A 10809-nucleotide genomic window follows, 5' to 3' on the forward strand; every position below is an offset into this window, starting at 1 on the left:
AATATATAAAGAGGGCACGGAGAAAGACTTTTTACCAGGGCCTGTAGTGACAAGGCAAGGGGCAACGGTTTTAAACTGAAAGAGCGTAGATGTGTATTGGACATAAGCCATTTTTTACGATGAGGGTGGTAGTGAGATGTTGGAACAGGTTGCCCAGAGAAGTTGTGGATGCACCATCCCGTGGAAGTGTTGAAGGTCAGGTTGGACTGGGCTTTGAGCAACCTGATCTAGTGAAAAATGTCCCTGCCCACAGCAGGGGGGGTTGGACTAGATGGTGTTTGATGGTCCCTTCCAGCCCACACCATTCTATGATAGAGTATTGGGCTTCTCTGTGCAAAGGTAAGGCAGCTCTGTAAGGACGGACTGTCCCTTCTTAAATAGCTCAAGGTAAGGCATTTTTTCGCAGGTGTTAGATTTGACTACTCTCTTCTCCCTTTCAGTGACCTTGAAGCAGAACTGGATGGTGGAGGGCAAGTGACAGCCAAAGGCCTGTCTCCACCCAGGGAAGCCTGGGAGAACTTGCAAGTTAGTCTCAGTGGTGAGCACTACTGTTAGTCAGCACCGGGTAGGTCTTGGCTTGTGAAAGTCTCTCTTGACAAGCTGATGAACGAACTGGAACTTCAGAGAATGGCTGGGAGTACGGGTGTGTCCCAGTTGCTTAAGTCAATCCTCACTACAGTCTAGAGTTTAGCGTAGCAAATCATACTTTTCTCTACCTGTTTCATTCGGCTATAGTTACTTATTCTGTAAACTTCCTTTAGGTGTTAATCCCATTTGAAAAATAGTAATTTCTGGCTGGATCCTTTCAGTTTAAACAAGCTGAAGCAGCGTCTGTGCTGAGCTGGATTACAGCTAGGGCCTTGGAAAAAGGTTTTGTAACAAAAACTTACACTGACGTTGCTCGGCCCACCTCTTTGAGGACTTCTGCTTTTGGTGTAAAAGGGACCCTTCACGCAACCTTCATAGGGTGAGGGGACAGACCAAAGGCAATAGCTACATCACCCTCGTGTGTTACTGAAAAGGTCAGCTGAGAGAGTTATGGCTAAACTACAGTACTATTGCAAGACACTGCTCCTCCCAGCCAAAGCTAGGGTTGAGCTTGGAGGCTACTTTAGTAGCATATGCACCTTTCTGTGCTATTGCTTCACATATTTCCCATATTGCTTATGGGACATACCCTGGAATAGCCATGCCAAAGGGCTTTGCTTTGGCAACATGTACCCTTCAAGCTGTAAACTGGGACCTAGCAGCTGTTGTGGAATTAATATAAACCAGCTGTGAGTAACATATAAATACTTTAAAATGCAGTTTTCCCCTTGCCTTCTAATTTAATTATGTAGTCTGGAATGGTTCATCCCCTCCCTGATAATGTATGCTGACTACCAGCAAAGGTGCTCCCTTTTTGGTAGCTGGACTAAGGAGTGCTGAAAAATCCTTAGGAAGGCAATCTGGGCAGAGCAGAGGCCTCAGATCTTACTGAAACAGATAAAAGAATAAAAATGAAACCATGACACCATGTGTATGAAACTGGAATAGCTTTACTGACATTCAGAGGTGTAACACAACCAGTTCAGAGACAGCTTCAGATTTAAACATTCCTACAAAAAAGGTTCTAAAAACCGTTTAAAAAAACCCCCTTGTGTCTAGCATGAAGTCACAGAATGTTAAAAATATCACAACACAATAAATACACCCAGCCTGTGCTAGAGCCAGGAGCCATGGTAGCTCAGAGGTTAAAAAAGTTTGAGGCCAGGAGGAAAGTGGAGGGTGCTGGTGGAACAGCAGGGGCAGGAGGGTGAGTGGATTCCCAAGGCCTGCTCTTCCTTTCTGTGCTCCCACCCCTCCCAACCCCAGCTTTTCTGTCCAAGTGGAGACACCACCTTCTCCGTCCACCATGGTTTATTACTTGTTCTGTCTCCCAGATGGCAAAACTGCCAGCTAGCTCTGGACAGACCCTCCCAGCTCCTGTCCTAACACTAGGATAGATCGAGCGAACCATTTATCATGTAAGAAGAACCAGCTTTGCAGACTGGAGTGGTTTGATAGAGTCCCACCTCATCTAAAACCCAGTTTCTGACCTGGCTCCCCCCCTGTAAACTGCAGTATAAACCCCACCCCTCCTGCCCCACCACGCAATTCTCTGAGAAGTACCAAACTGGGTAAAAACACGGGCTACTGTCACCTCCACAGCAACAGAGTGAGAAGATCCCTTTTGGTTTGCAGGTGCTTCAGATATTGGTCCAGATTTTGTGTACCCTGCACTGGCCATGTTCTAGTCTACAGGGCATGGTAAAAAGAAAAAATAGTAGCAAAAAAAAAAAATCTGTCCTGCTCCCCCTGAGAGATGTCCAAGAAAGGCTGGCACAAAGTAAATGCCTTCCATTTGGCTCTGGGTAGAACAAGCTGTATGATCATATATATATACATATATATGTATATATATGACAGTGTCTGCCTCCTTCTAGAGAGCAGCTGCACCTTAGAAAGGCTGATCTCAAGGGAGATCCTAGAGCACTGCTAGGCTTCCTGGCACGCAGCCCTCAGCCCAAGGCTCAGCATCCTGGAGGGAAACGGTTTCATCAGAGTACCAGTCCGTTAGGGACAAGTGCTGATAGGCATGACAGGAGTGTCTGATGTGTTCCCTACAAAGCCTGGTTACTAGCACCCAGAGGAAGATTAGGGTAGCCCCTTTTCACATGGCGCACTACTCTGCCTTTTGCATTAATCCTAAACCCCAAAGGATGAAGTGGAGCAAGAGTGACCCAAGGCTACAGGCTGACCAGGCTTTACCTAACGGAGTCTATGGGCTCAGCTCCCACCTTGCAGAGAAGCAGAGGTCCAAAGATGCTCATCCAATGGAAGGGAGGGGAAGGAATCGGGGAAAGCTTAATAGCCTGGTTCAAATGCCACCGCAGGCCCCATCCCAGCGTAGGGAGAACGGGACAGGACCTGTAAGGGGCTTTATTTAGACGAACGCTTGTGGAGGTGATGACAAGGAGAATCTAATGTGCTTACTATGAGGAGAGACAAAATATAAGGTAGGGGAGGAGATGGTTGCAGCATCCCAGGCTCAGGGCTCAAAGAGTGCAGTCAGGCCCTCTCCATCCTCATTTTCTAGCACATCCGTCTCCAGTGATGGCTTCACCTTTTTGAAGAGAGATGGGAGGTTCCGGATGTGAACTTCCTTGCGGAACTGCTCCCCGAGGGGCTTCTGCAGAGGACAGACAGGCAGGCATCAGTCATTACTGCCTGCATAGCCCCACTTAACTCAGGGGCAGCCTGCTTGCAGATCAGAGGCAGACCCCAGATTCTGAGCAATCCCTAGGCTCAGCCCCTGTGCTTGCATTTTGGGGAATCTCAGGCCTGGTCCTTCCTAAGTGCCAGGGCACCGAGGTAACCACCAGTGCACCAGCTCCGTAGCTTTTAACTCAGTGTAGCAGACTCCAATGCCACCATCCTCACAAAAGCCCAGCACCCACCTAGCAGCTTTGTTCAAACATTTTAACACCCTGTTCGCCCGGGCACCCCTGTGCAAAGTAGCCCTTGCCTCTCAGTGAGAGGTCATTGCTCGAGGGGCTGCTCAGTCTGTGCTGCATCCCCACTGTACCTCCAGGTTGAAGAGAGTCAGAACAAACACTGACAATATGCTGCAACAGCTTCCTGGCTGGGAAGGGGGGTGGTTGGGGAGAGGCAGGTAGACCGGCTGCCCCGTCACTTCTGCAGGGTACCTGCATGAAACGAAACAGGTTCATTTTCCTCCAGGATATCACCTACCCCAATGCAACCTGTGATGAGGCGCTTGAAATGATCCTTCCGGCGCTTGTCTGCCACCTTCTGCAGTGTTGGGTTGAGAAGCTTTGAATCAAACTGCTCCAAAGAGTCCCTCTGAATGTCTGGGATTTGCTCCATCACTGCCTTCAGCTCAGCATAGCGAGGGCGCTGCAGAGAGAAGTATAGTTAACACAGCTCTGCTAGAGGAGCAGCCCTGCCCTCCTTGGAGGCCATTAGCTCCTCTGCCCCTACCCAAGCGGGCATGGGATTAGTCTTCCACCACTCCCCAGCCAACCTGGCATCTGGACAAAGAGCAGAGTTTCTCACCAAGGCCTCGTAGATCTGGAAAGCCAGGTGGACAAGAGCTGCCATGCAGCCATCGTGCTGCCCGTGTGTCTGTAAGCCCTTCAGCACACTTGTGAAAAACCAGGACACGGCATCGGGCAGGAGGTTTCCTGGAAGCACCTGGGGAAGAAGCACTGTCAGCACGGAAGCAGGATGCTGCTACATGATCGCCTTTCTGCAGCAGCTTGGTCCTCCCAGCGCTGAAGCAGCCACGCTTCTCACTACATTCAGGGCTTCCCCTCCCAACCCTGCCAGAACTAATCCCTTCTTCCTCCCAGAGGTACCTGTTTGAGCAGCGGCCAGCAAAGCTGTGTTGTGGTTCTTTGGCAGGACAAGGTGTCCTTCCAGGAGAGGGATGTGTAGGCAGTGATCAGCAGCGCAGTGCAAATATCCTGAAAAGGAGTCAGAGAGGGAAACCAGTCAGAGGAATGATTTCCCACCTCCAGGGTTCAAACCTGAAGGGAGCCAAGAAGCAATCCAGGGACTCTGCAAGAGCTCCTTGAGGCTATCTTCTGAGAATCCTGCGTGCTGCTGCTGTTGCTCCAGCTGAAGGTGCTCAAAGGCACCCAGTGTGCACCATCACAGCCGTGAGGAACCAACCTCAAGCAAACCTGCCCTCGTCATCTCCCCTGGAAAGGCCCTGGAGCACCCATGGACTCCCATCAGCTGCTACTCTCAAGTCACTGCAAAAGCTTCTGCAAGAGCTTCTGAGGCGTCCACAGGAGAGGAGGAGTACAAAGGTATTGGGATGAAGGTGCTTTGCACAGTGGGTTGTGTTAACACTTCGGCTCCTGTGCCAGCTCTGGCAGATTTTACAGAAAAAAAGAGCTGCTGGGTGAAGTTCTTCCTCATGAACGCTGGAGCCCAGGATGGAGGCAGAGCCAGGGAGCACCCTGTGGGCTGAAGTGCAGGGCCTTGCCCACAGAAGGGCTGAAACTCTGTAGCTGCATGTTATACTGGATCCCAACCCCCATTTGCTTTGTGTCTTCTGCAACCATTAACAAGGCTCTTAAAAACCACATATGTTCCTGAGAGAAGATTCTCAAGCCAGGGAATGCTCCAGCAGCCTAGATCTCTGTAGCAGCATCCGGCTGCACCACAGACAAGCGTGACAAAGAGTACAGAGGAAGGATGGTGGAAGTCAGAGCATGCGCTCTTACCTCCTGCTTCATCAGACACTTGCCGAGCTCGGTGAGCTCTGCGCTGGCAGGGGGAGTCACCTCTGTGGCCATCGCCTCATCATCTGCAGAGCAGAGAAAAGGCAGCACTGTGAACACAGCCTCCTGAGGACTGAGGGAGACACAGGGAGGCCCAGTGAGAACTAAGCTGGGAACCAGGGGACAGCACACAGAATCAGGATGCTGGCACAGCTTGCCAGAACGTTTCTCTCCAAGCAGAAAGCACCCACCCTTTGTGGGGCAGGAAGGGCACCCAACTAGCTACCTCCAGCTCTTGGGAAGACCGTGCACATCCCCCTCTTCTCCTCAGCCCTCTTCTTGGTACCTTAAGAATCAGCTGCTCCAACGTGCTACCTGTGAACCCTACAGGACATTTGTTCCTAGGCTAGACTGGGTTTTTCTGTGGCCCCCAGACACACTGGGCAGGACTGCGCTGAAGGCTTCTTACCAAACCCCTCACACAGAACTTCCAGCAACAGGCCAGCCTCTCCCTCAAGAAATGCATGAAGAAATGGAAAAAGTGCTTGCACATACCATGGAGAGAAAAGGCAAAGGTGGGCATTTACTCACCGTCTCCGTCTACAGCAGCAGTAGTGTTATGCTCAACACCTTTCTTAGAAACACAGCAAACAGCTGCAAAAACAGTTGCAGGTCAGAGGAGCAGAAAAGGGAAGATGCTACTTCAGAACATGCAGAGATTATCCTACAGACTCTGATGGGCTCACAGCTGCTTTAGGCTCCCTCAGCTCTTACATGGTATCTGAAGAATCTGAAAGCCCAGTATAAAAGCCAGATACTGCACTACCTGGAAGGCTGAAACACCCCACCCACAGCACCCTCCCACAGTGGAACCGGCTGCACAGTGGCTGCTTCAAACTACTGAGAACCAGGAACATGCAAAACCACTTGAAGCCTATAACCTGAGAAGAACAGCATCTTAAGGCAGATCAGGAAAAGAGATACAAGGTTGAGGACCTGTAATCTCCAAGCAGAGTCAATTTTCCCAGCCTCTCTGCTCAAAGCCACGCTGGCAAAAACACAAGTGTTGGAGAAAGGGAACACAAAGGAGATTGCCTGGGGGGGAGGGACTCTTCCCTTCTGTCTGGCTAGAGACATGGCAATTGCCAGCAACAAAACTGCTCTACACTCAGGTTGACCACAAATCAATCTCCCGTACTGCGCTCCAGAGCACAGAAAGGGAGAACCCAGATTCCAAAGGAGGACTGGACTCCTACAGGGACAGTGCCAAAAACATGGAGCCCTAAATGAAAGAAACACTACACTTTTCTGAAAGTTTTTAATTGATCTCTTACTAGGTTTTAGCTAAGATTTTGGCAGAGTTAACTGTGTCACATCTAGCTTCTAAGGATTACGTTAAATACTACTGGTCATTATAATTAAGTTTTACTGCACGTTGGAAATTGCTATTATCCTCTCCAGGGCAAACTTCCCAAATGTCCCAGGGACCTAGCTTGATTTCACTTACTGATCAGATCCATGACTTCTCGGGTCAGCAGCCTGACCAGCTGTTCCTCAAGCATCTCCTGAGACTCGGGGTTGTCATCTACAGCATCATCCTCACTGAGGAGAACAGGTTTTAGTGTGAAGGGAGCCAATGTCTTCAAGTATCCCCTCTGCCCGCCCACATGGAGTGAGTCACCATCAGGGTAAACACAGTGTTTTCCAGCCCTCTGCCGGCAGGGCTGTTCCCTGGGCAAAGGGCCAACGCTCCATCCCTCTTCCCATTTCCCCCTTTCAGTGCTCATATCAAGGGGTGAAAGCTTACCAGAGCATGCTTCGCTGGTTGATCACCTGCCATTTCTGAGACAACCTCTGTTCAAGACAAAAGGGAAGATTCAATACCTTCCTAAGGAGCCATGCTGGACACCATGCAGAGGCCCAAGTGATAGCTGCTGATAGAAGCACAAGAGCTTTAAACACAGCTCTCATGCCAAGCCCCATTTTGAATGGGACAAGAACTGCTACCAAGTGTGCTGAAGATGCTGTGGCTGTGCTGGCTGTAGGAATCTGAGTGAGCTGTCAGGAAAATGAGGGGACGCAGGCAAAAAAAAAAACCCGCAAAAATTCTCAGGGCTGAAGGTTGAGGAGCTGATATCCACAGGTTTGAATTCACAGCAAGGGGTGCTGTGCAACAGCCAGGGTTCAACACATCTCAAGAGCAACATATCCCCTGAAGAGCATCAAAATCATTACACATCGAGGCTCTGCCCTTGTCTCTGCTGGCTTTGAAGAGAGACAGACGTTCTCACACGTTGCTGCCAGCTGCTACAAGGACTCTGGGCTGCCAAGGAACAGGCATCAAACAAGCTGTTTTCTTACCACGTGCAGATAGGTAAAGAGTGGTCCCAACATGGGGCAGACAAGGGTTTCGTAGTATTCTGAAGGGCAGGAGAGTACCAAGGGCTTCACAAACACACCTGCACAGACCAGTTAAGGAAGAGACCCAGCACCTATGGCCAGCTACTAGGGAGACTGCAGCACATCACCCAAACCAGCCCATTCCACTGGGAGGCCAAACGACAGACACCTTGAAGCCCATCTTCTCACAGCCCTGAATTAACAAGTGGCATCTCTACACAGCAAGAGCATGAGGTATTCAGCCTCTTGCCCTGACAGTTCAGCTGAGAAAGCTGAGGGTGCTCAGCGCCCATTTCCTAGCTGTCAGACTGAACGTCCAGCCCTGGAAAGTGGGCTGGGAACCCCAGATGGTCTCCCACACAAGCACAGTCTACTCAGACACCCTATTGCCAAGCTCCTGCACTATTCAAGCCCCCTTGCTCCGCAGGAAGGCACTACTCACCTCTCGTGGTGCCTCCAGGACCACACAAATCCTTTGCATTTATTCTCTCTGACCCCATGCAGTGCTGTTTCTGCTCATGCCCTCCTAGGCTCACACCTCATCCACACCAGGTGTATCCCTGTTTGTTTACCTCCTCAATCACTCTTCTTTGGCTTGGCCATACTGAAAACAATGCTAGGAAGCCACCAGGTTTTCAATTTACATGCTCAAAGCCTCCCTAGCTGGCCTGAGACAGTGATGGAAGGATACGGAGCATGGGACGCAGTCTGTAATCAGGAATGTTGTTGAGGTTGATGAAAGCTGAGCTGAGGAGATGGGTGGCAAGACCCTCAACGGTATAGAAATCCTGTTGCATGGAGGGGCCTGCATTTCCCAGGATGTGGAAACTTCAACAAAAAACAAGTTAGTTGCAACTCTGCTAGATAACAGGTACCATGCTTCTGGCCTGCAACAGCTGCAAGTACTATCATCTTGAGATTAGACAGTTGCCATGTTCTTAAACAAATACTATAGAGGAATTTTAGCATGATATCTCTTTTTTTCTGGGATACCTGCAGAGGGACAATGAATTAAGCATTTAAGCACTAAAATGCACTTTCAAGTGGCACAATTAAAAGTGGCAGAGAGACAAACTAGGTCAGGATGTCGGATAAGTGCTCCAATCCGACTACCTAACTGCAGAAGAGCTAAAAGCAGATCCACATTTTGAGGTACTTTTTCCAGCAACTGTGTTCCATGTGTATGTGGTAGGTTACAACCACCGAGTATAGCTCACCACTGCAACTCGTACTTGGATATTATAGGATGCAGCTCACATGAAAAGTCTAACTCTAGAAGAGGTCAGCACCCAGCAATAGCCTACTGCTCCAGCTGTGCAATGTTGGATTGTGTGAGGGATATCTGGTGCTCTTACCAGTTGTCGTAGAGGGTACAAAAGAAGCCCTGCATCCTTTCTAAGACTGTTTTGTAAACAGGAGAGTCATAAAGCTCCAGCAGAGGCTGAGGGAGACCTGTGGGAAAGAATAAGCTTCAGCTAGATTAATGAGAAAGCACAGTGCACCCTCAGAATGTGCTGAGCAGGCCCCAGCTAGCCTGACGGCAGTGAAGGAAGTGCTTGGCAAGATCAACATGCAGCCAAATGGGAAGAGGTGCAGGAACCCTAGGGCAGAACCTCCCCTCAGAGGTCAGCCAAGTTCAGGTTGGTTGTACCCAGAGCAGAGGTGTTCCCACTAAGGTGGTTATAGCTCATTTCTCCAAGGCAAAACTTACTGGAGCTATCAGAACCCAGTCAGAAGCAAAGCTGACAGTTGTGCATCTCCTCTAATAGCCCATCCCTTCAGGTTTGTATTCACCTCTGTCAGGACATGAGCTACTGCTGAACTATGATATTAAAAAGTTTAGAGCAGAGATCAAGGCCCTGCTGCTTTATGTGCAGTGGTTCACAGACAGAGGGTTTATAGGTCACAGAGAAGAGGCAAAGGAAGCATGTCCTCATTTTACAGATAGGAAATAGAGATAAGAAAGACAAAGCAACTTCCCCAAAATATTTCACTGTCTGTCAGAACCTGAAATTAAACCCCAAGGTCCAGAGTCATGGTCCACGCTTATCCGCAAGGCCAACCAATTCTGCTTGGCTGGAAAGGCTTCTGTGTTCACAAGCTCAAAACTGTTTTAAGATGGTTCCAAAAGCCTCTTCTAATACACTGGCTTGAAACAAACGACAGGGCCATACTGCAGGACTTGGCTCTTGCCCTCCAGGACAGGTCTCTGCACCAGCACTCAGGGATCCTGCCGAGCACTAATTCTGCTCAAAGGCAGACAATTACAGCACCCCCAGTCTCTCCAGCCTAAAATGCCATGTTGCAGAGAGCACCACCCAGGTGGGATAAGCAGTTTGGTAGGGTACCCTTCATTTCATGCGGAAGAAACCAATTTGTCTGAGACCAGTAACTTATTTAACTTCTTCATTTCAGCAGGTTCAAATCATAGCTGAGCTGCGAATACTATGAAGAAGATGGCTCTCCAGCCCCTCTTCACTTCCACTGCTATTGATGGTCCACTACCTCAAATACCTCTGAGAATCTGCCCACACATTCCTCCTGAAGAGAAGCTCCTTACCTAGGATGGCATTCTTCTCCACATCCAGCATGTCTAAGGCCTTTGCGAACGTTTCCCCCAGCCTAGCCACCATCTCTGGCATGTAGAGATTGTTGTGAGTCCTGAAACAGAAGAGCACTTGGTTTATACTCGTATGGGTCAACCCCTTTTGCCCTTGACAGTGGGATCCTCTCCTTCAGCTTGTGAACAGCTCCTCTGAGGCAGATGATGAGGAAGGCGAGACCAAGCACGTGTGCATGGGATCCCCCTTCCCCACCTGCAAAAATATTGGGGAAGCTGACCCGACAGAGACATGGAGTGACTCCACCTCATGTCCTGAATCTTCCTGGCTGCCCCTTCCACTTATTTCAGTTCACCCCACCCCCTGCAAGCACTGGTAGTAAAAACTCCCGGCAATTTTCCAGTCGATGCTGGCAACAGCTTATTAGCTTGGCCAAAGGGATCAGAGAATGTATTTTAAAAACTGACAAGACACGGATTCTGTAATCTCAAAAGATCTTCTGCACCTAAGGCCCCTGCAGAGGGAGGGGCTGTTTCAGCTCCAAAATACACACACTGCCCCCCAGGGATGGGTCA

The 10809-nt window shown here is 49.6% G+C and overlaps 1 protein-coding gene across 12 annotated transcripts in view; it reads right to left on the reverse strand.

The window, feature by feature from the left end:
• Nucleotides 1-1518: 1518 nt before the first annotated feature.
• The window catches only part of XPO5 (exportin 5), a 38572-nt gene continuing 29281 nt past the window's right edge, over nt 1519-10809 (reverse strand). For 6 of the 12 annotated variants that reach the window (XM_075146709.1, XM_075146710.1, XM_075146716.1 and 3 more), the window contains 12 exons: nt 10234-10334; nt 9029-9125; nt 8365-8501; nt 7635-7732; nt 7081-7127; nt 6781-6875; nt 5865-5927; nt 5277-5359; nt 4401-4508; nt 4099-4236; nt 3832-3939; nt 1519-3728 (listed from right to left, as the gene is read on the reverse strand). In XM_075146709.1, the coding sequence (XP_075002810.1) occupies nt 3480-3728; nt 3832-3939; nt 4099-4236; nt 4401-4508; nt 5277-5359; nt 5865-5927; nt 6781-6875; nt 7081-7127; nt 7635-7732; nt 8365-8501; nt 9029-9125; nt 10234-10334 (1324 nt within the window). In that variant the 3' untranslated portion in view covers nt 1519-3479. Of the gene's footprint in view, nt 3729-3774; nt 3940-4098; nt 4237-4400; nt 4509-5276; nt 5407-5864; nt 5928-6780; nt 6876-7080; nt 7128-7634; nt 7733-8364; nt 8502-9028; nt 9126-10233; nt 10335-10809 lie in introns of those variants that run through there. The other 6 variants (XM_075146719.1, XM_075146717.1, XM_075146715.1 and 3 more) reach the window with 3 other exon arrangements.

Source organism: Calonectris borealis, chromosome 3, assembly GCF_964195595.1.
Source record: "Calonectris borealis chromosome 3, bCalBor7.hap1.2, whole genome shotgun sequence".
Taxonomy (NCBI): domain Eukaryota; kingdom Metazoa; phylum Chordata; class Aves; order Procellariiformes; family Procellariidae; genus Calonectris; species Calonectris borealis.